This window comes from Neolamprologus multifasciatus, chromosome 14 (assembly GCF_963576455.1).
Source record: "Neolamprologus multifasciatus chromosome 14, fNeoMul1.2, whole genome shotgun sequence".
NCBI classification, from domain to species: domain Eukaryota; kingdom Metazoa; phylum Chordata; class Actinopteri; order Cichliformes; family Cichlidae; genus Neolamprologus; species Neolamprologus multifasciatus.
Window position 1 is genome coordinate 7,704,407 of NC_140452.1, and position 27,551 is coordinate 7,731,957.

Here is a 27,551-nt window from a genome sequence, read left to right on the forward strand (position 1 = left end):
GTAGTTCTTAAAGGGTTAAATCAAATATGTACTGGAGTTTTTAATATGATGCTGTTGTACATTCCACGTTAACTTTGCTGTACATGAATAATGTTATGTTATTTTTGCTATTTGTCTTTTGTGTCACTTGATATGCACACAGAAACACCTGTTACTCTGACAATTCTTCAGTGAGTTATTACTGATGACTAATTTACTCACAGTGTTCCCTGAGTTTGCCTGGATACAAAGCAATCTCAAATGAAAAGTATAGTCCGCCTTCTTCCCTGATGGGTGGTGTGCAAGATTAAACAACACAGTAAGTCGATAAAAAGGAATGGCAAAGAATAAAACCTAATGACTGATCTCAACAATTCAGAAAGCTGCCATGTGCTCATCTTTGCGAAACAATTTAGTCGTGGTTGTTTTGCTGTGTTCCTGTGTTTTTTCGACTCTATCCACTCTTCAGGTTTCTTTCTCCTGTCAGCTGCAGGGACAGTTTCATCTAAATGAGATGCACAAAACTGGAGATGTGGTTCTGGGTGGACTGTTTCAAGTCCATTTCTTTTCAAGTGTTCCTGATCTGTCTTTTACCTCGCAGCCACAACAGCCTACTTGCCATGGGTAACTATGACAGGGAAACAGAATGAAAAAAATACAATAAGAAAACTGTCAAAATTAGTGCCAATATAAATATGTATTTTGTATCTGAAATAACTACACAATGCGTCTTCTTTTTCATTTTTTTCTTAATATATGTCTTTGTTATTCAGTATCCTTAATTGTTTATAATATTTCTACTTTTGCAAATTTTTCAAAAGGCACTCGTTTCCTTGTAATTTAATACATGTGTTGTATTATATATATTAGTAATTAAAATTTTCTTGTCTTAGTGTGTATGTCCTAGGATTTAAGTCCGCACAGACCATGGCGTTTGCTATTGATGAGATCAACAGAAACTCAAACCTGCTACCAAATGTGACTCTGGGATACACTCTTTATGATAACTGCCTTGAACTTGGAATTGGATTCCGTGGAGCATTGTCATTAGCCAGTGGTCAAGAGGGTCAAATTGTAGTAGATGATACATGTGTTGGAAATCCTCCAGTCATAGGGATTGTGGGTGATTCGACCTCTACAAATTCTATTGCCATCTCCAACGTCTTAGGCTTGTACAGAGTACCTATGGTAAGTTTTCTGCTTGACCATGTAACAGTTTTCTTGGATTACGTTGATTTAATTAAAAATGTAAAACCATTTTATGAAAAAAAAACTAATACTAATAATGCAGTCATGATGACAAAGTTAAGATATCTCTACATGGATAGCTCCCGAATATACAGTCTGTGTCTTTCACAGGTGAGTTATTATGCCACGTGTTCCTGCCTGAGTGACCGTCAAAAGTATCCATCCTTCTTTAGAACGATCCCAAGTGATGCTTTCCAGGTGAAAATTTGTCATCAAAATTAAAATGGAAACGCAAAAGTCTGTTTCAATATCTGTGTAAAAGAAGAACAAAGAAAGATATGAAAATATTAGAAATAATAATATACTTAGTTTTGAGAATTATGCTCTATTTCCTTTCTGTATTGTGTCAAAGAATAAAGCTAAATTGCAATTATATTTAAAGTTTTTTCTTCTTTTTAATGCCCTTACCCTTTAATCTGTATTCACTTAGGTACGTGCAATGATCCAGATTCTAAAGCATTTCGGCTGGACTTGGGCAGGTCTGCTTGTCAGTGATGATGATTATGGGCTTCATGCAGCCAGATTCTTTCAGTCTGAGCTGAGTGTGTCTGGTGAAGGTTGCCTGGCCTACACTGAGGTTTTACCCTGGGACAAAGACACAGATGAACTCCGGAGGATTGTTGATGTGATGAAAACCTCTACAGCTCGAGTTGTCATTGTCTTTGATCATCCTAGTCGCATAATACACCTTATAGATGAGGTTTCACTTTAAAACACTTTAATGATTAGTAGTTACAGAGGTCTTTATAATTATATTGTGTAAAACACGTATTACGTATCATTGTCAGTACAGAAATGAGTACAAAAATGTAATAATTCAGAATTCATTTTAAAATTCAAAAACTGTTTCAGTAAAGAAGTTGGAGGTTCAGTATTACTTCATAGACTTGGTCCAATTTAATTCACAGGTAGTAAGGCAAAATGTGACAGGTCTACAGTGGATAGCCAGCGTGGCCTTGACAGAATCTGTTGTGCTCCAAACACCTCACTTTATGCCATACCTGGGTGGTATACTTGGTATCACCATTCGTCAAGGAGAGATACCAGGGCTCAGGGATTTTCTGTTGCAAATACATCCTGATCTACATCACAACAGTAGCTACGGAAATAGCATGGTGAGACTTGAACATTTTTACTGTGTGTTTGTGTGTCACAACAATTATATATTTTCATAATGTGTAATAAACATTTTTCAAAATATTTCAGGTGAATCAGTTTTGGGAATTTACATTTCAGTGCAGATTTGCTCCAGCTCCAGCAGGCTGGCTGGAAGGTGGAGGTGCAATATGCACTGGACAGGAAGATCTAGGAAATGTGGACAATGAGTACTTGGACATTTCCAACCTACGAACTGAGTATAATGTGTATAAAGCTGTTTATGCTCTGGCATATGCCCTTGATGACATGCTGCAGTGCAAGCCAGGAAGAGGACCTTTCAGTGGGAATAACTGTGCCTCTTTGCAGTCACTGGAGCCTTGGCAGGTGTGTTATCATTGTACACTCCACCTTTGAACACATTGTTTTTGCATGCTTTCAGAATTTCTGAAAAGGGATTTGCCATACTTGTGAGCAAAAGTAGTTAAATTATTTAAGTCATGGAGGTCATTAACTTCTATACAAGATTATTAGTAATGTGCCTTGGTTGATTGAGACCTAGATAAAAATGACTTTATATATGTAGGTACCATAGATATAATATTATATTTGATTACTGAACTGAAAAATAGCCACTGTTTGCACTGTAAAGTTACTGGAGCCATGGCAGATGTGATATCATTTTATACTCCATCTATGAATAAATCATTTGTTCTATAATTTGTTTCAGAGCAAAAAGCAATTTACTTATTATACATTCCTTTTAAACAGCTTGTTTATTACATGGAAAGAGTGAACTTCACCACTCCATTTGGCGATCAAGTGTCATTTGACGAGAATGGTGATATAGTACCAATTTATGATGTTATTAACGCGTTGTGGCTCCCTGATGGAAGCACTAAAATTCAGAAAGTGGGTGAGGTTAAAAGGTCCGCTTTCAAAGGTGAAGAACTCACACTTGATGAAGGCAAAATCTTCTGGAACTTTGAATCCAAAAAGGTTAGATATGTTTTTATTTGACAAATACCTTTTATGACATTTACAGTATATAGAATTGTAGCAGGCAATAAATATTTATTTTTCATGTCCAATAGCCACCTCGATCAGTATGCAGCGAGAGTTGTCCTCCTGGTACCCACATGGTGAGAAGGAAGAGAGAGCCCGAATGCTGTTTTGACTGCATCCCTTGTTCTGAGGGAAAGATCACTAACAAGAGCAGTAGGTCTTTGTCTTTCTGTATGACACATTTGATTTAATTTCTGTGAAATATAGGATGCATTTCAACATGAACCCTTCTTTGTCAGACTCCTTGGGGTGCACCAGTTGTCCAGAGGATTTTTGGTCAAACCCACAGCGTGACCACTGTGTTCTTAGGAAAACAGAGTTTCTCTCCTATCATGACGCTTTGGGTATTTGTTTGACAGCAATCTCCTTACTGGGAACACTTATATGTGCTGTTGTTCTGGGGATCTTTATCTGCCATCGCAGAACACCTATAGTACGTGCCAACAATTCAGAACTTAGTTTCCAGCTATTAATGTCACTCATGTTGTGTTTTCTGTGTTCACTTTTGTTCATTGGACGGCCCAGGATGTGGACGTGTCAGCTCAGGCATGCAGCATTTGGCATCAGCTTTGTGCTGTGTGTCTCATGCATCCTGGTAAAAACCATGGTTGTTCTGGCTGTGTTCAAAGCCTCCAAGCCAGGAGGGGGAGCCAGTCTGAAGTGGTTTGGTGTTATGCAGCAGAGAGGAACAGTTCTGTTTCTTACATCTATTCAGGCAGCCATCTGTACTACCTGGCTTGTCTCTTCCTCTCCAACTCCACATAAAAACACCCAATACCACAATGACAAGATAGTGTATGAGTGTGCAGTTGGGTCCACTGTTGGTTTTGCAGTGTTATTGGGCTATATTGGTGTGCTGGCTGTCCTCAGTTTTTTAATTGCATTCCTGGTGAGGAATCTCCCTGATAGTTTTAATGAGGCCAAGCTCATCACATTCAGCATGCTGATCTTCTGTGCTGTTTGGGTGGCCTTTGTTCCTGCTTATATCAGCTCACCAGGAAATCTTGCAGATGCAGTGGAGGTATTTGCCATTCTTGCTTCAAGTTTTGGACTCTTGATCACACTGTTTGGACCCAAATGTTACATAATCCTGTTGAGACCGGAGATGAACACAAAGAAAGCTGTTATGGGCCGTGGCATTGTGTCATAAAATTTTCGGTTCAAGTCAAAATGTTTTTTGTTTTTTTTAACAGTTTAGGCCAAAAATTAAATAAACAAATACAATTAAAAAATGTTAAATATTAAAGACAGTTATTTAGTCGTTTTTGTTGTTGTTCTTTTAAATTGCAGTTTACATACAAAAAAACAGACTTTTCAAAGAGAAGCATTGACTTTGTTACACTCCACTGTAAAATTTACCTATTACGGAAATTAAATGTAATTGAAACTCTTTTAATAAACTACGCTTTCAACTTGAATTCATTTAGCAGTTCTAATCTATATTTTTGTATATTTGGTCTGTCTTGAACTGATCGTGATCAAAACCATGCTGATCATTTCAAGAAAACAACTAATACAGGTCTCAACTTTCAACTCTTAACTTTCTTCTGTGCAGTTTGTTTCCATTTCAAAATGTGCTACAATCAAAACGTAACTATAGTGACAATTACAGGTTCCCCGACATACAAGGCTCTCCAACAGTTTCCTAGAAGGTCTCTCCAAACAGACTGTAAGAAGCGTGTCATCCAGAGAGTTTAGTAGTGCAAGATGGCGGCGCGCACAGATGCAGTGGCTCTATGCTCTCCACTTAGGTGCTTTTCTTTTTCTTTTCTCCACATTTCTTTTTCTTTTGTTTTTCTTACTGTAAAGCCAAATTTACCTACAGCCATCTGGAATTATGCAACATTCGATGCAACAGCCAGATCCCCATTACCAGTGATTATCAGAGGATGCACAACATACTCCTGGAGCTAGTGAGTAAATACGGCGCTCTGTGGATTCTTATTGGGTCTGCCAAGAAATGCAGGTGGCGGAAGGAACGCAAACAAAAGCAGGAGTGCCGGTCGGGCCTGCTAGCTACAATAAAGAATCAGCCTTTCAAACATGACCAACGCACGGTTGGTCATCAAAAAAATAGACGAACTGAACCTACTTCTCACTGCACAGCAACTTGTACGCAACTGTTGTGTCCTGGTTGTCACAGAGACATGGCTACGATAGGAAATTCCCGACGCCTCGATGCAGCTATCAGGTCACACAATGCACCGCAGTGACAGAAAGACTACAGCGGGGAAAAGCAGAGGAGGAGGATTGTGCATTTGCACACATAACAACTGGTGCACAAACACTAAGATCATCACCACAGTCTGCTCCCCAGGCATAGAGGCAATGTCTGTCATGTGCAGACCCTTCTACTTGCCCAGAGAACTGCCTGCAGTCCTAATAACAGCAGCCTACTTACCACCAGACGCTAATGCTAGCTCAGCCCTTGCCTACCTGCACGACACAATCTCTAAAATGCAATGGGCATATTCAGAGGGAGTATCATTGCAGGGGATTGCTTAAGAACTGTGCCTAAATTTGTTCGACATGTGAAAAGAGTAAAAGTAAGAGTGAATTCATGACGATGTTTATGCGAAAGCTTAGTTTGGATCTTCTTTTGCTGCTGGTTCGGTCAATATTGTTTGGAGAGACATCAAACTAACAGCTTTAGAATCAGCGCATAAAGGGCGTGAACACAAAGCGCGGACCCGCCGACAGATCAGAATCAGCGAGCTGTCGGCTTTCAGCCCCGACTGTGAGAAAGGCGACATCTAACTGATTCTGATCCGCGGGTTTTGTCTTTGTGTTCCTGCTCTCATTTACTGTCTTAGCTGTTTGGTGGTTGTTGAAATTTTGTGAGATTTCACCAGAGATTCTGGCATTTCGGGCAAAATAAATTTATATTAAGAAAATCGATTCAGGATTTTAATGAATCGATTTTACGTTATCCAAGCCAGAATCGATTTTAATCGATAAATCGATTATAAAAACCCACCCCTATGTCCGACCACCTCTCTCTGCTCATCGTCCTGGCATACACACCACTCAGGAAAAGAACAAAGCCCACCATCAGAACCATTAGCACCTTTTCTGAGGAAGCTCTTGCTCAATTGCAGGACTCTTTTGCCCTCACAGAGTGGAGTGTCTTTGAACATGATGGCCTAGAGACTCACACATCCGCAGTGCTGGGTTACATCATGCACTGGATGGACACTGTCACCACGGAAAAGGTCTACTCCAACCGTAAACTCTGGATAACAAGTAAGGTTCAGGCATTGTTAAAGGCACGCAGCTCGCCATACAAATCTGGGGGCCAGGACATGTACAGCAGAGCAAGAGCAGACCTTAAAAAAGGCATCAGAGCAGCAAAACTGGACTTCTCAAACATGCTATCAGATCACCTCTCTGATAACAACTCCAGAAAGGTATGAGAGGGCCTGAAACACATCACCAATTACAAGTGCAATGGGAAAAACACAGATAACATGGACATCTCATTAGCAGAGGAACTTAACCACTCCTTTGCCTGCTTCGAGAAAGCTGCAGTCACCCCCACCATGCACACCGCCCTGCCCACAGCCTCCTCTGAGCACAGCCCTCACACATTTAGCCTCCAAGAACACCAGGTTCGCAATGTGTTCAGCGCAGTTAATCAAAGGAAAGCTGCTGGCCCTGACAGAATACCTGGTAGAGTGCTCAAAGCCTGCGCTGTCCAGCTGCCTCCTCAGTTCACCAGACTATTAAACCTCTCCCTGTCACATGCCACTGTCCCTGAATGCCTGAAATCAGCAACAATAGTCCCATTCCCCAAATCCCCCACCATCAGTGACTACAAACCCATCACACTGACTCTAGTGGTTGCAAATTGCTTCAAGAAGCAGGTCCTAAATCACATAATCACTGCCTCGCACCCAGCTTCGACCCCTACCAGTTTGCCTATGAGGTAAACAGGTCCACCGACGATGCAATTTCCACTGCCCTCCACTCCGCTCTCCATCACCTGGAGAATCCTGGGACATCAGTAAGGATGCTCTTCATTGACTTCAGCTCGGCCTTCAATACCATCATTCCAGACATTCTTATAGCCAAGCTGGTAAACTTGGACTCCCCCCCCCCCCCCCTTCACATGTGTATGGAACTTTCCCACAGACCGTTCACAATCAGTCATGGTTGGCAACCAGAGATCATCCACCCTGTCGCTCAGCACTGGCTCACCACAGGGATGTGTGCTGAGTCCACTCCTACACATCATCTACACTAATGACTGCAGCCCCATGCACTCCTGCAACATCATCCTCAGCTTCTTCCCGCGGGCTGTCAGAACTCGTAATGCAAACTAAGAGTGTGAACAGACTTCTCCCATACAACCATTCTGCTATTGATCAACTATGTTGCTGCCATCCCATGTGCAATATCTCAGTCTTTCATTGTTCTGTGCAATATTTTTGGCCCATGTGCAATATTTTTGGTATGTCCAATATTTTTGGTCTTTGTGCAATATTTTGGTCTCAGTGGAATTACCATCCCCACCCTAAATGACCTTAGCCCCTCCACCCTTATTTATTTATTTATTATATTATATAACAGTCCTTGTATATGGCCCCACAATGTTTCTGTTTCAATGTTTCTACACATACACCATATATATAGTTTACTCACATAAATGTATACATATATATTGCTTTTTTACCCTTGTTGTATATTGTTTTCTTTACTTTCGCACCTTTGTGGTCCAGCTACCCAATTTCACTGTGCAAGACACTGCACAATGACAATAAAAGCTCTAAGTCTAGGTCTAAGAATCAGAATATTTTATTAATCCCTAAGGCAATTATGTCGGATGCAGTTGCTCCAAGACAGTAACAGTAACAGACTAAACTATTTCAACAATACAATATGTTACAGATTTTACAAATTTAACCCTTTAAAACCAGTCAGAGTGGGCACACTCCGTTTTGCGTAACTATTTTTAAATCCATGTAGAACTGCAACCACGTAAGCTAGCGCAATCATTTTTTTTTTTGCATATGAAACCGGAGGAGTTGTACTTACATCTTATGTCATTAGCTTGTCCTAGGTCACAGTCTCCTTCCACATGTAGCTTTGCAAAAATTGCATAAAAAGCACTTTCAGCAACAAAAACATAATATTTCAGAAACACGCTTTGCCAATCCGACCAGCTGTTCATAACACTTCCTACGTTGGAATATACGTCAGCGCGAACTATCGCATGTCTGCCATTACCTGCCCAAAACTGGAAGTGATGTCATTTTTTTGCAAAATTTTGTTTTTTACCTTCAGGATCTTATAATCCTATCCTGGTGTTTTAAAAGTCATGTTTGACTTTATGCTTTTCTGTATAGTTTCTGGGGAATTCAAGTTGCACTGCTGGAAATGCACATCCTGTTTTTTTGTTTTATTTGCAAATTTGCATTGTAATATTTATTTTCGTTTTTCCTGCAGTATATAAAAATTGGTGTATCTCAAAAGTAAAACTGTGAAGACACTCAAAATAAATTTCCTGTTGTTGCAAACTATTTTGTGCAACTTTTTTGTATTTACAGTTTTAAGGGATAAACCTCTTAAATTTTTCCAACTAGAAATATATGTAAAAAACAAAACAAAAACGATTTTAAATTTTTTTGTAGTTTATTGCACTTTTTTGCAATTTGTGTAGTTATTATGCACGTAATGCATACATATTATTAAAGTTTGGGCTATAATGGTTGTATTGATGTATAGCAACTTGAAATGTTCCCAAAAATGGCACTACAGCATGTAAAAATATAAAGATAAGTTTTGGCAGACTTGGTTCTATGATAGGTCTTAAAGGGTTAAGAAATAGCACTAATATATACAAATCAATCAATTATGAATATCAAGAATTAACAGAGGTGCTTATAAATAAATATCAAGAATACTGAAATGAATATTACAGAGTAGAAAAGAGCATGCACAAAAAGGGTGTAACTATTGCAGTGTTTACAGTGTAGTAGATGGAGGAGTTGTACAGGGAGATGGCCACGGGCAGGAATGATTTCCTGTGTCATTCAGTAGCTATGGTCATAGTACCTATGGTGTCCTAGGCTCCATAAATGTTAAAGAGGTAAGTATTATTTCTCAGTTGCAGTGAATTAAAAGAAGAAAATAAACAGTAGAAAGAAGAAGAGAAATAACAATTTAACATAAACCAGTGACACACTCCAGGGCCTGACCAACCCTGGCAGGGCTCCTTGGATGAGGGTGTAGTGATAATGACCAAAACACCCAATGAATCCAAGGTCCACCACTGACTAAGTGTCCCAAATTTTAATATGATAATTTAGATCAGATCTTTAATCCATAAACCCAACCTAAGAAGAAAAAAATGGCAGATTAGCTTGGGTAAAAGACCGACAGTTGAGGCACACAACGATGTGTGCTGCTGGCAAAGTTTCTGGGTTGCTTTTCCTCATAACAGCCATCCCTCAAGATTCTCTCCATTTAAAGCAATGCATTATCGGGAACTGTAGCATCTAGTACTCTTACTGAATCAGTAGAGAGGACTATTAATACATGTTGATTGAGAAAAGTGACTGAAAAGTAAGTACTCAATGCATCATGGAAATCCCCCAGCAGTCTACACCTATTGCAGCATAACTAAGGGAGGATTCAAGGTCACCTGATCCAGCCTTAACGATATGATTTTAAAAAAAGGAACGTTTTAAGCCTAATCTTAAAAGTAGAGATAGTGTCTATCTCCCGAATCCAAACTGGAAGCTGGTTCCACAGAAGAGGGGCCTGAAAACTGAAGGCTCTGCCTCCCATTCTATTTTTAAATACTCTAGGAACAACAAGTAAGCCTCCAGTGTGAGACCAAAGTGCCCTAATGGAGTGATTTGGTACTATAAGGTCATTAAGATAAAATGGGGCCATCAGTTTTGCTAAAACTAATCCAACAGAAGTCCAGTTGAAGCACATAGTAAGCTGGGCAACAGCAGATGCTTTGTAAATATAATCAGGGAGTATTCTGAAAAAAATTGGATGCTCGAGCCTGACACTCAGACAAAAACAGCTGGATAGAGTGTTGATTTCTTCTCGATTATATTTTGATTAGATCCCTTATTTGATTAAAGAAGGAATAACTATCACCAAAAGCACATGCATTAAACTCTGTGACAGGACTATCTTACATTACCACAAAGGCTGGATTTTAGGCCTTTTCCTTCACATTTGAATGGAGCTGAGCTGAGGGATCATGACACTGTGAAGGACACTGCAGGGTTTATTTCTTAGTTGAACCTCTGATTCAGGAGGAACAATGAGGTTTTCATCCAGGCTGTGAAACTGGACAAGCTCTTTATCCTCTCAAGGATGTTTGAGAAAGTGAGCAAGTGTGGACAGAATATCTTGGTCTGTCCAGGCTGGTGGATGTTCTCCACTATGATGGCCTCAGGATTTCATTTTTACTTTTCACAGATGATGTGTTACTGTTTGCTTAATCAGGTGGTGGCTTCCAACTTGCATTGGAGTGGTTTGCGGCCAAGTGTGAGAATCAGCACCCCCAAGTCAGAGACCATAGTTCTCAGCCGGAAAAGGAGGAATGCCAACTCCATCTGGGACAAATTACTATCCCAATTGAAGGAATTTAAATATCTTAGGGTCTTATTCACGAGTTTGGGGAAAGTGGAGCATGAGATTCACTGATGGATTTGGGAAACAGTTTGGGCTAAGTTTTTAATTTACAGGTCAATTTAGATTACAACTTAGATTTAGATTACAACTATTCAACTGTGGCCACGAACTCTGGGTAGTGATCAAATAAGTAATTTGTTGTCCCTTCAACAGTTTTGTTCACAAGTTTGGGGAAAGTGGAGCCTGAGATTTATTCACAGATTTGGGGAAAATGAACAGACACTGTACCAGTCTGTTGCAGTAAAGAGAGAGCTGAGCAAGTTTTTTATTTACAGGTCATTTTACATTACATCCCTTACCTATGGCCATGAACTCTGGGTAGTGATCAAATAAGGGTTGTGGATATAAGCTGTGGAAATGAGTTTCCTTCAAAGGGTGCCTGGGTCTCCCTTAGAGATAGGGTAAATAGCTTGGTCATCGGGACTCAGGTGGTGGGGTTTCACTTCGAATACAGAAGATCTGCTTGTCCCGTGTTTTGCATTCATGCATTAGCCCTGAAAATTTTCACTGTCTAGTTTCTCATTTGGGCCGTTCTCTTGGGCTGTCCTTCAATTATACTCAGGACAATCTTCCCCATCCACTAAGTTTTCTAGTTTCCTTTTGCCCTTTGCAGCTTTATGTCCCGCCCATGCTCATGCGACTTTGTTTTTGTTCAAATCAAATCAAATCAAAATTTATTTATATAGCACATATTAAAACAACAGTGTTGACCATAGTGCTTCACAGTCAGTAAAAGCATGATACAATTAAAACAAACAATAAAAGAGGACAACAAACAATAGGTAACAACACAACAAGCTAGACCAGCCAACTAGACAGAATCAAAAGCCAAAGTAAAAAATAAGTTTTAAGACGTGATTTAAAAGACTGGATCGACTCGGCAGTACGAACATGAACAGGGAGGTTATTCCAGAGTCTGGGTGCCACGGATGCAAAGGCCCGGTCACCTCTCGACTTCATTCAAGACCTAGGTTGTGCTAGGAGCCTGTGATTGGACGATCTAAGTGCTCTGTTGGGATTGTATAAGTGGAGTAGTTCAGAAAGATAGCTGGGCGCTAAATTATTCAGAATATTAAAAGTGAACAAAATAATTTTAAAATCTATGTGATATTTAACAGGGAGCCAGTGTAATTTGGCTAAAATTGGAGTTATGTGTTCATGGATTCTCATACCTGTTAAAAGACGCGCAGCTGCATTTTGAATTAACTGAAGCCGGCAAAGAGAAGAGTGTCGGAGGCCCGAGTAGAGGGAGTTACAGTAGTCCAATCTGGATGTAATAAATGTGTGGATAAGCTTTTCAAGGTCCATTAAAGGAAGGAACGGCTTTGCTTTGGAAATCTGACGCAACTGGTAAAAGCTGTTTTTTACCACAGTGGACACATGTTTCTCAAGTTTAAAAGAGCCATCCAGGAACACTCCGAGGTTTCTTACAGTGGGCGAGAGGTGGCTAGCGAGAGGGCCTAGGACATCAACTAACTGGTCTAGCGGAGTTATGTTTTTTATCGTCCCCTCAAAAAGTTTGTCTTCTCTTTCAACTCAAATATGGACTGAAGTTGTTAATATGATGTTGTTGAGACATTACACATGAACTTTGATGTACATGAATTATGATATGTTATTTTTGCTATTTGTCTTTTGTGTCACTTGATATGCACATGGAAACAACTACTGACTACTGAACAACTACTTACTGTGACAATTCTTCAGTGAATTATTACTGATGACAAATTTACTCACAGTGTTCCCTGAGTTTGCCTGGATACAAAGCAATCTCAAATGAAAAGTATACTCCGCCCTCTTCCCTAATGGGTGGTGTGCAAGATTAAACAACACAGTGTGTCAATAAAAGGAAATGGCAAACAATAAAACTTAATGACATATCTCAACAATTCAGAAAGCTGTCATGTGCTCATCTTTGCGAAACAATTTAGTCGTGGTTGTTTTGCTGTATTCCTGTGTTTCTTCTGCTCTACCCACTCCTCAGTTTTCTTTGTCCTGTCAGCTGCAGGGACAGTTTCATCTAAATGAGATGCACAAAACTGGAGATGTGGTTCTGGGTGGACTGTTTGAAGTCCATTTCTTTTCAAGTGTTCCTGATCTGTCTTTTACCTCGCAGCCACAACAGCCTACTTGCCATGGGTAACTATGACAGGGAAACAGAATGAAAAAAAACAGAAAAAGAAAACCATCAAACCTAATCCCAATATCAATATGTATTTTATATCTGAAATAACTAGACAAAACATCTTCTTTTTTAAAATGTATTTTCATTAATATATGTCTTTAATTGTTATTCACTTTCCTTGATTATTTATAATATTATTCCTTTTGCAACATTTTCAAACTGTGCTCATTTTCCTATATTTTAAAAATCTGTATTGTATTATACTTTTTAGTAATTAACCTTTTCTTGTCTTAGTGTGTATGTCCTAGGATTTAAGCTCGCACAGACCATGGCGTTTGCTATTGATGAGATCAACAGAAACTCAAACCTGCTACCAAATGTGACTCTGGGATACACTCTTTATGATAACTGCTTTGAACTTGGAATTGGATTCCGTGGAGCATTGTCATTAGCCAGTGGTCAAGAGGATCAAATTGTAGTAGATGATACATGTGTTGGAAATCCTCCAGTCATAGGGATTGTGGGTGATCCGTCCTCTACAATTTCTATTGCAATCTCCAACGTCTTAGGTTTGTACAGAGTACCTATGGTAAGTTTTCTGCTTGACCATGTAACAGTTTTCTTGGATTGCATTGATTTAATTGAAAATGTAAAACCATTTTATGAAATAAAAAATAAAAAAATAATGCAGTCATGATGACAAAGTTAAGATATCTCTACATGGATAGCTCTACAATATACATATGCAGTCTATATCTTTCACAGGTGAGTTATTTTGCCACATGTTCCTGCCTGAATGACCGTCAAAAGTATCCATCCTTCTTTAGAACAATCCCAAGTGATACTTTCCAGGTGAAAATTTGTCATCAAAATTAAAATGGAAAAACAAAAATCTGTTTCAATATCTGTGTAAAAGAAGAACACAGACAGATATGAAAATATTAGAAATAATAATATAATTAGTTTTGAGAATTATGCTCTATTTCGTTTCTGTATTGTCTCAGAGAATAAAGCTAAATTGCAATTATATTTAAATGCTGTTCTGTCGACACTGACAGACAGATAATGCACAGAAATTTTGTTTTGTTTCTTTTTTTCAATGCCCTTACACTTTAATCTGTATTCACTTAGGTACGTGCAATGATCCAAATTCTAAAGCATTTTGGCTGGACTTGGGCAGGTCTGCTCGTCAGTAATAATGATTATGGGCTTCATGCAGCCAGATCCTTTCAGTCTGAGCTGAGTGTGTCTGGTGAAGGTTGCCTGGCCTACACTGAGGTTTTGCCCTGGGACAAAGACACAGATGAACTCCGGAGGATTGTTGATGTGATGAAAACCTCTACAGCTCGAGTTGTCATTGTCTTTGAAGATCCTAGTCGCATGATCCACCTTATGGATGAGGTTTCGCTTTAAAACACTTTAATAATTACTAGTTACAGAGGTCTTCATAATTTTAGTTCATAATTGTGTAAAACACATATCATTGTGAGTACAGAAATGAATAAAGAAAAATAATCATTCAGAATTAATTTTGAAGATCAAAAACTGTTTCAGTAAAGAAGTTGGATGTTCAATATTACTTCATAGATTTGGTCTAATCTAATTCACAGGTAGTAAGGCAAAATGTGACAGGCCTTCAGTGGATAGCCAGCGAGGCCTGGACAGAATCTGTTGTGCTCCAAACACCTCACTTTATGCCATACCTGGGTGGTACACTGGGTATCACCATTCATCGAGGAGAAATACCAGGGCTCAGGGAATTCCTGTTGCAAATACGTCCTGATCTACATCACAACAGTAGCTACGGAATTAGCTTGGTGAGACTTGAACATTTTTACTGTGTGTTTGTGTGTCACAACAATTATATATTTTCATAATGTGTAACAAACATTTTTCAAAATATTTCAGGTGAATCAGTTTTGGGAATTTACATTTCAGTGCAGATTTGCTCCAGCTCCAGCAGGCTGGCTGGAATGTGGAGGTGCACTATGCACTGGACAGGAAGATCTAGGAAATGTGGACAACGAGTACTTGGACATTTCCAACCTGCGGCCTGAGTATAATGTGTACAAAGCTGTTTATGCACTGGCGTATTCCCTTGATGACATGCTGCGGTGCAAGCCAGGAAGAGGACCTTTCAGTGGGAACAGCTGTGCCTCTTTGCAGTCACTGGAGCCTTGGCAGGTGTGTTATCATTGTACACTCCACCTTTGGATAAATTGTTTTTGCATGCTTTCAGAACTTCATTAACTTAAGGTCATTAACTTTTATACAGGATTATTAGTAATGTGCCTTGGTTGATTGAGACCTAGATAAAAATGACTTTATATATGTAGGTACCATAGATATAATATTATATTTGATTACTGAACTGAAAAATTGCATCTGTTTGCACTGTAAAGTTACTGGAGCCATGGCAGATGTGATATCATTTTATACTCCATCTATGAATAAATCATTCATTCTATAATTAGTTTCGGAGCAAAAAGTAATTTACTTATTATACATTCCTTTTAAACAGCTTGTTTATTACATGGAAAGAGTGAACTTTACCACTCCATTTGGCGATCAAGTGTCATTTGACAAGAATGGTGATGTAGTACCAATTTATGATGTTATTAACGCGTTGTGGCTCCCTGATGGAAGCACTAAAATTCAGAAAGTGGGTGAGGTTAAAAGGTCAGCTTTAAAAGGTGAAGAACTCACACTTGATGAAGGCAAAATCTTCTGGAACTTTGAATCCAAACAGGTTAGATATGTTTTTATTTGAGAAATACCTTTTATGACATTTACAGTATATAGAATTGTAGCAGGCAATAAATATTTATTTTTCATGTCCAATAGCCACCTCGATCAGTATGCAGTGAGAGTTGTCCTCCTGGTACCCACATGGTGAGAAGGAAGAGAGAGCCCGAATGCTGTTTTGACTGCATCCCTTGTTCTGAGGGAAAGATCACTAACAAGAGCAGTAGGTCTTTGTCTTTCTGTATGACACATTTGATTTAATTTCTGTGAAATATAGGATGCATTTCAACATGAACCCTTCTTTGTCAGACTCCTTGGGGTGCACCAGTTGTCCAGAGGATTTTTGGTCAAACCCACAGCGTGACCACTGTGTTCTTAGGAAAACAGAGTTTCTCTCCTATCATGACCCTTTGGGTATTTGTTTGACAGCAATCTCCTTACTGGGAACATTTATATGTGCTGTTGTTCTGGGGATCTTTATCTGCCATCGAAGAACACCTTTAGTACGTGCCAGCAATTCAGAACTTAGTTTCCAGCTATTAATGTCACTTAAGTTGTGTTTCCTGTGTTCACTTTTGTTCATCGGACGACCCAGGATGTGGACATGCCAACTCAGGCATGCAGCATTTGGGATCAGCTTTGTGCTGTGTGTCTCATGCATCCTGGTAAAAACCATGGTTGTTCTGGCTGTGTTCAAAGCCTCCAAGCCAGGAGGGGGAGCCAGTCTGAAGTGGTTTGGTGCTATGCAGCAGAGAGGAACAGTTCTGTTTCTTACATCTATTCAGGCAGCCATCTGTACTACCTGGCTTGTCTCTTCCTCTCCAACTCCACATAAGAACACCCAATACCACAATGACAAGATAGTATATGAGTGTTCAGTTGGGTCCACTGTTGGCTTTGCAGTGTTATTGGGCTATATTGGTGTGCTGGCTATCCTCAGTTTTCTAATTGCATTCCTGGTGAGGAATCTCCCTGATAGTTTTAATGAGGCCAAGTTCATCACATTCAGCATGCTGATCTTCTGTGCTGTGTGGGTGGCCTTTGTTCCTGCTTATATCAGCTCACCAGGAAATCTTGCAGATGCAGTGGAGGTGTTTGCCATTCTTTCTTCAAGTTTTGGACTCTTGATCACACTGTTTGGACCCAAATGTTACATAATCCTGTTGAGACCAGAGATGAACACAAAGAAGGCTGTTATGGGCCGTGGGATTGTGTCATAAAATGTTTTCATTTATGTTAAAAACATCTTTATTTTCTGTGCAGTAAATCAGAAAATACAATATATTAATAAAAATAATAAATGTAAATATTAAAAACCTCTTGAGAAATCTAAATAATAGTTATTTACTCTTTTTCCTCTTTTCTTTCTTTTAAATAAATCTTTTCAAATATAACTGACTGACTGTGTTACACTTCATTGTCAAAATTTATCTATTATGTAAGTTAAATGTAATTATAATCCTTTTAATAAACTAAGCTTTAATTTTGTGCTTCAGCAATTTTTGTGGTATATGATGTAAAATACAGTAACACATAAAGCATTGTGCAAGGAAGTTCTGTACAGATGTATTCCAGGTTTACACACCATCTTCTTTGGTAATATTGCTTACTGGGATCCTTACAGTAATATGAATGGATGTTTTAATGATTATGTTAGGCTCTTGTGAATTAGACATGAAGTTTAAATAATTCTCTTAATGATATTATGGCAAGTTGGAGTACTGAGAGTATGAAATAATGAATCCTCTAAACACAGACACACATTTACAAAAAGAGACCTGTAGCTATGTTTGTGAAGCTGCAAATACTGATGGTAATGGGTAAAAAGGAAATTCAACCTGTGGAGTATCTTTTGTTTTCACAATCTGAACATTTTACTAGAGGGTTCGTCAGCTTCATATTTTGCCTTCCCAGAGAGATCAATTTAAAAAAGAGCCATCTCATGGTAGTTCATATTGTAAGGTCAAAAATTTAATGAATTAATTTTTATACCATATAAAAGCATATAATTAGTTCCTTAAAATGATTTTAAAACACATTTATTAATTAATGTCAGATACAGCAATATTATATTAAAACTGTAAACCGTTTTCACATTGACACGATAAGTTAATATGGGTGGTGTTTTGTTTTCGTCGAAGGTTTGTCTATAAAACTACATTTGCAATAATATATTAAAACTTTGCATTATCATTCTTAGTTCTGGATAAAGTGAATCAAGGTTTTTCTATTAATTTAACAACAAACAAAGATAAATACATAAAGATGAAGTGATGATATAGATGAACAGATAAATAATAATTATTTGTCATATTTTGTTAATTTACTTTTGCTACCTGGCCATCATATATTTCTTGGTGTTTCTCTCAGGCCTCAAAAGAATGATGAAACACTTCGGAGCAAAAATACAGAAAAGTAAACCATAGCTAGAAGCCAGGATGGCAAAAACTTCCACGGCAACAGTGTATTTACCAGGAGAGCTAAGGTAAGCAGGCACAAAAGCCACCCAAACAGCACAGAAAATCAGCATACTGAAAGTGATAAGTTTGGCCTCATTGAAATTATCAGGAAGTTTCCTAGCAAAAAAGGCTAATATGAGACTGGTGCAGGCCAGCAGGCCAATGTAGCCCAAAATCAGACAAAATCCCACCACAGAAACCATGGCACACTCCAGAGTGACCTTTGAACCTTGAAAACCCAGATCTTGTCGAGGCACGGGGGGAATGAGGGATAGCCATATGGTACAGATGATAATCTATATGAAAAATAAAATGTTTTTAGACAGATGTAAAAATACAAAGACTTAAAAATTCAAAACAGAACATCTGTATGACCTGTATGCATGTAAGAAGGCAGATACTTCCTCTTTGTTGGCCTGGACCAAACCATCTAATCAAGGCTTCAGCACCAGGCCGAGCTGAGCGAAATGCTGCCAGAACCACAATGGTCTTGACTTTCAAGCAGGACACACAAAGCACAAAGCTGATCCCAAAAGCTGCCTGCTGGAACCGACAAGACCAGACTGATGGACGACCAATGAACACGAGCGAGCACAGGAAGCAGAGCTTGATTGACACAAGAAGCAGGAAACTCAGCTCTGAATTGTTAGCCCTCACCTAAAATTAATAAAGTGCAGCTTTATAAAAGTAGTGACACAGATAATATCAGCCACATGTGGAATAATTCTGTTGTTTTAATATTTTGTCAATTATTTAATCTTGAAGAAAAAACTGACGTGAAATGTCAAATAAAACCTAACAACAAAAAAACTGCACTTGCCAACTGCACACGATGTTTTCTTTAAAATGTACATTATAATGTTGTGAACATTTCTTTCTCACCACAGGTGTGTGACGGTAGTGAAGGAAAACCACAAAGACAACTGTTGTCACAGTGACACCGGTCACAGCTGCTGTAGTAAGAGTAATTCCCAAAGTCTCATTAAAGGCAAGAAAGTCAAGTTGGCGAGGGATGCAGGCAGTACGTTTAGCATTAGACCAGAGCTCTAGGGGACAACGCTCACAGTCAAGGGAACCTAACAGTAAAAAGAGTGGAGAAGGAAAGAAGAAGAGAAAGGAAAATCAAACAAGAACAGCAGAAGTACATGACTTTAAATCAAATGGATTTACAAGGAGGGGTTTAGATTGTAATTCCATTACCAGTTTTATTGCTTATCTCTCCTGCAGCACATGGAATACAGTCAAAGCAGCAGAGAGGTTTTCCTTTCCTGCTGACCTTTCTGGTCCCTGGGGGGCAGATCTCACTGCACACCGAAATAGGCACCTAAATAATAAGCCAACACTTATTTTTAAGCACAATATGTGTATTCTAGTTAAGAGCAAGAAATGCACAAATTACAGTTTACATTATTTTCATATAAAATACCCGATTGGATCCTGTGATCCACTGAATAGCTGATTCATTAAGATGGAGAGCAAACCCATCCACTTGACCAATCAAAGCAATTTTTAGTGTCCCATCAGGCATTTTCTGCCAGTTAACAAGGTCATACTTTGCTGGAATATCGGCTCCTTGAAAGTAAAATGTTTCATCTTGTGGTGTGGTGAAGTTCACTTCTTGCAAGTGCTGCAAAAGCTGTAAAATTACAACATTCGTGAAACTAGAGTTATTAGAGTTCAATGATAAGTGCAATACTGAAACATATGAAAATGTTGTAATTACAGCATTGTGGGTACTCATGGGTCGGACCAAAACCCTGTTCAGTGTCTAAAGAATGCAACATGGATTTTAATTAAATTTTTTAGGGAAAGGATGATATTCATGATTACTTTACCTCAGTGGCCTTGATTTGTTTTGGAGAGGAGCAGGTGGAGATGTTGTTTTCAGAAGGGCTGTCTTTAATGGGGCAGAGAAGGCTGTGGAGGGCATGAGCTGCAGCATAAACAGCAAGGTAGACATTATATGTCACCCTTAGCTGGGATGCATCTGTAAAGAGATTCTGCACTTTTTTCAGAGACTCCGACCCATTGCAATGTGATAGTGAAGCTTTCTGATCAGACATGACAGGAGGATTTGAAGTTAAAATATTTGATTTATGGTTAGACTTTAGTGTGGAGACAGGAGAACTGGGCATTGAGGAGGAAGATAAATGAAGACTACACCCAAACTCCACTTCCCAGAATTCTCTTAAGAACTCATCATCTGGATGGTGAATTGGGCGTAAACGTCGGAGATAACTTTCAAATCCAGGTATAGCTGAACTTCTAGTGGCAACACCAAGAACACCATTTGCCACTTTGCTTGTAACTGAATTTTGGACCAGATCCCCACTAGTGCTCCAAGCCTCACTGGCCAAAAACTGCCTATCAGTCACCTAATAAGCAAAAGGAAAATTATTTTAAAGTTTATTTTGTTTTTAAATATAATCTCTAACTTTTTTTCAACATGCATTATATGCGATAGGCATTACAGCTTCTTACATTCAATTTCGCAAGTTGCAGGAACAATTCCCTCACATCTGTATACCAGGTGAAGATCAAAATCACCCTTGCAGTTGAGGCTTGAATTGTGAGGGCTGCTTGTCTGGCATCACTAATGATATTTTCCCTTTGGAGAGTCTCTACAAATGCCAGGCAGACACCTGCTCCCTGAATCTCCTCCTGAAATACCTGACATATACAGGTGGGAAAAGCCTATTACATTATCACATTGTAAATGTAGTTATATAATGTACTTATTACTGTATATTTTAGAGCTATGGTAGTCTAAATGACTGAAATAAAAGATGCAAATACCTTTACTGCCATGTAGCCATAGTTATTGTTTGCTACAACGGCTCCAACCCAAGTCCAGTTGAAGCGTTTAACAAGCTGGGCAACAGCACGTGCTTGGTAAATATCACTGGGGATTGTTCTGAAGAAATTTGGATACTGGAGCCTGTCACTGAGACAAGGACAGGTGGATAGATAGCTGATCTGAAAGACACATACACACACACACACACAAACATAAAAACCTGCATCTTATAAAGTTTTTGTTTCTGTTTAAAAAAAAATCAGTTTCTCCACTGTCATAAAAAAGCATGAATATTTCTTTGAGTAAAAGATATAAATTCAAGTAAAAGATGGCTCCACTTATCTAAAAACAAACAAAAAAGCTCATATACAGTTTTTATGGTGCATTCAAAACAAAACTCACGAAAGGTATGGAGAGTGGCCCCAGCACTGTGGAGAGTATTTGGCTTGTTATGGATGAAGCACCACCAATAATCATGGGGACAGATTGACCACCTGAAAAATAGAAATTATTGATTTAATTAAACAACATCTTGTAGCAGGAGTAGAAAAAGTAGAAAGCAAAATTGCTGACAGATTTTTTGTATGTTTTCTGATCAATGAATGAGTTACCCTTCCTGTCTTTAATTTCTTCTCCATGCCCACTAGAATAATCTGGAGGGTTTGTAGAGTTGCAGCTGGTGTTGTCTCCACCAACGAGTGACAGTGCTGACTGGAGAGCCCATGGTGGGCGCCCACAGCTGTCAAAAATATGATAGCCCAGCTTGATTCCTGGTAGGAGCATTGTACTATGATTGATTTCCTCCAGTGCAAACACCATAGCATATATGTACTGCAGTGGAACATATTCTAAACTGAGAGGGGGGAGATAAAATGATCAAATATAAATTAGTGAATTTTGTTTGAATAATTTCTGTAAAACTGCAAGTACAAATCAACCAGCAAAACACAGTAATTACTCCTATGTTCTATCTATATATGCTCTCATTCTACAGTAATCAAAATATTCTCTGTAACGTAGAGTTTTACCCAGTACATGGATTGTAGCGTGGCAGCTTAGTGAAGTCATGGTCTATAGCTGGAGGCTGATAATGAAGAGGAAAAAGACCACCAATAATTACATCTCCATCTTGAAACAGACCCTGGCTACTTGGTGTACCCCAACGAGAACATGTCAACATCTGATCACACAGAAGTCCATCCCGGATTCCCAGTTCTCTTCCCACAAGCCACACAAGCAGCAAAGATTGGGATGACCTGGACCACACAATGAAGAGCCAGGAAAACCAAGACATAGATGCAGCTGTTCTAGACATTTAGAAATGTACAGTACACTCAATTTGGTTTATTCTCATGAGTTCAATCAGTGTCCATAAACAGTTCCTAGAATGAAAATATCAGATTAGACTAAAGCCCCAAATATAACAAACTGTACAATTTAAAAATGTGTATTTTCATACACCAGCTATAACATCAGTTGGCTGCTGACATCCATCCTCCTCCTTGGAGTAGGATGAACTGCAGATGAGGGCACTTTATATAGAGGCAGGGCCTTTTGGTGAGCAGGTGAACATGACGACACATATACTCCCAAATCAGTCCTCTCAAGACGTGACACGACAGTACGAGTGATCATTATGCCTTGCGGATAGAAGATGTGGAGTTAGGATGTGTATGTAGGTGTGGCTCATATAGTATTTGGTCATCTTTTAAAATTATCTCTTTATTACTTCTGTAGTGATCATGTATTATTTTCATATTTGGACTGAAAAGCTTCCCCTGAAATACTATAGTTCCCAATTGCTTTAATGGAGGTATCAAGAGATAAAATATATGAGTACAAATGCACATTTCATGCAAAATAATCAAACGCTTAAGGATGTTTAAGTCATTAAGAGTCACAACTTTATTCCATAAATATAAAAGAATGTTAATTTAACTTCATGGCTTTGAAAAACTGTTCCAGCTAAAACCCTTACATTGTGAAGAGATTGTGTAGAGGTCCAACCACCTTTAACAACCTCATTTAACTTAGTATGCTCCTTTATCATTTATCGTAATCTGTGATCAACGCAAAGTTATGTGGATATTTACCAACCTTAGTAAGGTTGGGAAGGTTACTTTTAAAATGTATTCCATTACAGAATACAGAATACATGCCCCAAAATGTATTCTGTAACGCAGTAGCGGTTTTAGATATGGGCGACACGGGCGGTTGCCCCGGGCGGCATCGTGATGGGGGGCGGCATCACGGGCAGAAAAAAAAAAGGAAAAAAAAAAGCTCGTACTCATGCTGCCCCAACGTCAGCCAACGCATATTGGGAATGGCATAGGCACCAATCGGTTTTCTATCGCCCATTTGCTGGGAGTAAGGACGCCCTGCGTTTGCGAGGTGCGCCTGCTGCTTGCGGCGCAGGGAGGAGAGGGCGGGGCGGCGGGGGATTCTCTGGCTGGCTGGAGCAGCGTCTAATAACCACCTCGCAAAATAAAACAAAATAAAAACAAAACAACAAACACGAAAACACCAGACATCATGATACAGACTTATAATTTGCACCGATGTTTTTTCGAAATTCTATACACGAAAAGTGAGCGAGAGAGCCCTCGGTGCACCTGCTCGCTGATGAAGTCAAAGTAAACTTTGACTTTATTGTCATCTCCGCTACATACAGTACAGTATATAGAGAGACGAGACGACGAAGCTTCAGTTACAGCAGTGGAAGTAAACAAACAATATATATAAGAAGAGTAAGAAAATAAATATACACTTTAGGACTCGGTTTAAAGGGATCAATAACAATTTATAATTTACAGTTTGATGATTTAAAATCTCACACACAAGCCGTCGAAAGGGGAGTGGGGCCTGCTGCTTCCAAATAGAGCACATTTCATTTATAATGTTGTAAATCCAAGCCCATTATGTATTGATGATTTGAATCCTGGGTTGTGTGAAATCTCAGAAATGCACCCTAGACAAAGTGAATCTGTGAACTAAGGTGTAGGTGTGTTAGATCATGTTGTGGTGATCCTTGGGTTGAGGGATGGGTGTTGGGTGGGATGAGTGCAAAATTAAAACCAATGGAAGATGGACAAGAAAAGTTCAAAGCCATCAGGTGCTCAGTTTAGAAAAAAAGAGAAAAGAAGAGGAGGAGAAACGAGCAAAAGATACAGGTAAGCAGATGTGTCATTGGATAATGGCAGGTCATCCTGAAACAATCAGAATCAGAATACTTTATTAATCCCTAAAGAAATTATGTGCGTTACAGTTGGTCCAAGAAGAAATGGTAAAAATAGTAACAGTAACAGACTAAACTCCAAACAATACATTATGTTACAGATATTAATATTAATTAGTCATTGTCAATTGTTGATTTGTCCTGTTCTCATTGTATGAGGAATTATGATGGCTGTTTGGTGACCATGTGCATACTATGCATACTCTCTCTCCCTTCATATGTGTGTGTGTACAACAGCTTTATGTTAATGTACAATCCTTAATATGCTTTGTCTGTGTGTGTGTGTGTGTGTGGGGGGGGGGGGGGGGGGGGGCAGAGGGAGTGTTCGCCCAGGGCGCCAAACAGGCTAGGACCGCCACTGCTGTAACGTATTCCGTTACGTTACTCAATGAGAGTAATGTATTCTGAGTACTTTGGATTACTTAATATATTATCATGCTGTTTACAACTACATGAATATACTATTGCTGTGATTTATTACTGTTACTGAAGGTCCGCGGCTCCGAACCGTAGTAAAGGGACCTCTGGCTAATATGGTGGGTTCTGTGTCGGGCTCATAGCCGAAAACTAGCTTTACTTTGTTGTCTGGGTCAACTTTGCTAGCAAGAGACAGAGAGAGGCATTGAAAGGCTGCTCCAACAGAACTTATTGTTTTTGGAGGAAAACACGAACACGGTGTACAGTTGAGTCTTAATAGCTTACTTACAGCTGGGCTCGTCAGGCACTCTTCTTGGCTGCAGTGGTTATTATTATATTTACATGCTTCCAGCTCCCGTTTCTGCTCGATGACAGCTCTTACTTTTCCTTTTTCTCCCTCCCTCGCTTACAGACACATAACGTGTATGGCAGTCCATTCTCCCTGCAGCACGGACTACACTGCCTATGATGCTACATTCTTTAGAGCTATACCGGTAGCATTCTGCCTATTAGCTTAGCACAACAACAACAACAGGCGCTCTCTCACCCAGGAAACACGCAGAGAGAGAGCGTCACCCTGTAACCATGGCAACCGTAACGCTGCCACCTGGAACAACAGAACGTAGCTGTCAAACAAAACCCAAACAGTCCTGACCCGCGACAATATGAAACAAGGAAGTACCGCCGTGTAATCCATTTATTTCAACAAAGTAACTGTATTCTAAATACCACCTTTTTAAACGGTAACTGTAACGGAATACAGTTACTCATATTTTGTATTTTAAATACGTAACGGCGGTACATGTATTCCGTTACTCCCCAACACTGAACCTTACTGATTGCCACATATTGATTAAATGATGACAAATCAGGGACAAGACTAGTGAATTGACAAAATATTAGCCAAGGTGAAGATCAATTTAACTAATTACAAATAATGCAGATAATGGATACAAAAAGGCTGTTCATTCTGTAATTTTGTTTTTTTGTTTTTGTTATTTATGTATTTGTTCTTTACAAAATGGAGATATCATTAACATTGATAGCTAAAGGACTATTGATACAATTTTTTTGTACACACACTGACCCAGCGTTTTGTGTTTTCTATTATTGTTTATTCTAGTTGTGATTTCTAGCTCATTCGGTTCGGTTTGGTTCCTCCTCAGTTTAGTGTTAGTCATCCCTGCCTGTGTGTTTCCTCTGTATAAAGTGTGTGTTTCTTTGTATGTGTAAGTTCCTGTTTTATTTTGAAGGTCAGTGTCTCAGGTTATTGTATTCTGTTTTACTTCTCTTAGTCTCCTCAGCTCCAATTTTCCCCAGCTGTGTCTCCTCCTGTTTCTCATTCCCTGATTGCAAAGTTTCAGTCTGTTAGAGAAGTGTTTCTTTCTCGATCCCTCAAGCACCACTGTGGGACTGTCTGCTGCATAGAACCAACTGGACGGCCTGTGTCTGTCAGACCCCAACACAAAGCCCCACCCCAGCTTTCAACTCTGCACTCAGGCTACATCCACACGTACACGGGTATTTTTGATAACCGAGATTTTCCGTTTGAGTTTTTTAAAAAATCCCGTCCACACGTGCAGTTTTGAAAAAATATCTTCGTCCACATGTAAACGCTAAAACGTAATGTTGGCCAATCAGAAGTCTAGAAGCCTGGGAGGTAGTGGTGAGCAGATCGATCCAAATATCGATTCTATCGATACCAAGTCGGCATCGGTATCGGATCAATACTACCCTGGTGAAATCGATTCTTTAAGTTCCGCTGTTGTTTGCAATGCTGGGCTTTCGACAAAGACGAAACAGCCAGGTCGCTGGACTCAAATCAGACAAATCAAACAAATCAGATGTTTGATTTGTTTGATTTGATTTATGTTGCGCTGTCACGTGATGTGACTTGACACTTTAGGGGGTTGTTAAGTTGTTTACATATTATATTTTATTATATTACATATTATATTTTCACCAGCTGTTTCTGTTGTTGAGAATTTTATTGTAATTTTTGTATTATAGTTTCTCAGCAGTACTTATTTGTTTTAATTTGTTTACTGGTTTGCGTCCACTTTAAGATTTTTCTAAAATAAAAAATAAATAAATAAAAAAATTGATAAAAATTGATCACCACCACGGCAGACCCGATGCTATTTTCATGCTTCGCAGCATTATTTATTCTTACAATAATCACAGTGTCTGTAACAGCACAATCAATGGATGCAGCTCTCCCACTGCCAGCCGTACACGTCACCAACAACAACAACAATACAAGCAGTGCACAGGTTTTAAGATGGTGAGGCGTGATTGTAGATGCCACGCCCGCCACAATAATAAAGCATTTTCTATTTAATTATAAACGTTGTTCTAATTATGTCTTGGGCTTTAACTATTTATTGATAAAAAAAGGAAAAATCACAAAAAACACTTAAGGTCATAAAAATTTATTGAGATTTAGCAATTCAAAGACGATTCCACCTTATTTATTGAAAAGTATCGGTATTGGTATCGGTAATACTGGCCCGTATTTACTTGGTATCAGATCGATACCAAAATATGCAGTATCGCACACCACTACTGGGAGGGAAAGAATGAACAGGTTTTTGTACCCTCACCAAACGTTAAGTACTTCTGTGAAGTTTCTGTTTTTCTGGAAAGGCAGATAATTTTGTCTTAGTTTTTTAGTGCCATTTTCCAGTGCCTTCCTCATTTCAATTGTTATTTTGGCTCTTATGTAGAATT

The 27,551-nt window shown here is 39.0% G+C and overlaps 2 protein-coding genes and 1 pseudogene across 2 annotated transcripts; 2 read left to right on the top strand and 1 right to left on the bottom strand.

Moving 5' to 3' along the window:
- The first annotated feature begins 247 nt into the window (after positions 1-247).
- LOC146503464 (extracellular calcium-sensing receptor-like) lies at positions 248-4,558 on the top strand. Its single transcript, XM_085184319.1, has 9 exons — positions 248-603; positions 873-1,167; positions 1,339-1,425; positions 1,658-1,927; positions 2,136-2,342; positions 2,434-2,709; positions 3,094-3,321; positions 3,417-3,544; positions 3,646-4,558. Exons 1-9 carry the CDS (start codon positions 368-370, stop codon positions 4,535-4,537), a joined length of 2,619 nt encoding a protein of 872 aa, XP_085040445.1. The 5' UTR covers positions 248-367; the 3' UTR covers positions 4,538-4,558.
- Positions 4,559-14,619: 10,061 nt separating this feature from the next.
- LOC146503465 (extracellular calcium-sensing receptor pseudogene) lies at positions 14,620-17,310 on the top strand (annotated as a pseudogene).
- Positions 17,311-17,887: 577 nt separating this feature from the next.
- LOC146503466 (extracellular calcium-sensing receptor-like) lies at positions 17,888-23,343 on the bottom strand. The gene is made up of 11 exons (XM_085183794.1): positions 22,198-23,343; positions 21,781-22,022; positions 21,572-21,663; positions 21,169-21,348; positions 20,854-21,042; positions 20,208-20,747; positions 19,799-20,008; positions 19,573-19,696; positions 19,255-19,448; positions 18,748-19,029; positions 17,888-18,668 (listed from the first exon to the last, which is right to left on the bottom strand). The coding sequence occupies exons 1-11, from the start codon at positions 22,482-22,484 to the stop codon at positions 18,246-18,248; spliced, it is 2,763 nt and encodes a 920-aa protein (XP_085039920.1). The 5' UTR covers positions 22,485-23,343; the 3' UTR covers positions 17,888-18,245.
- Between the last annotated feature and the right edge of the window lie 4,208 nt (positions 23,344-27,551).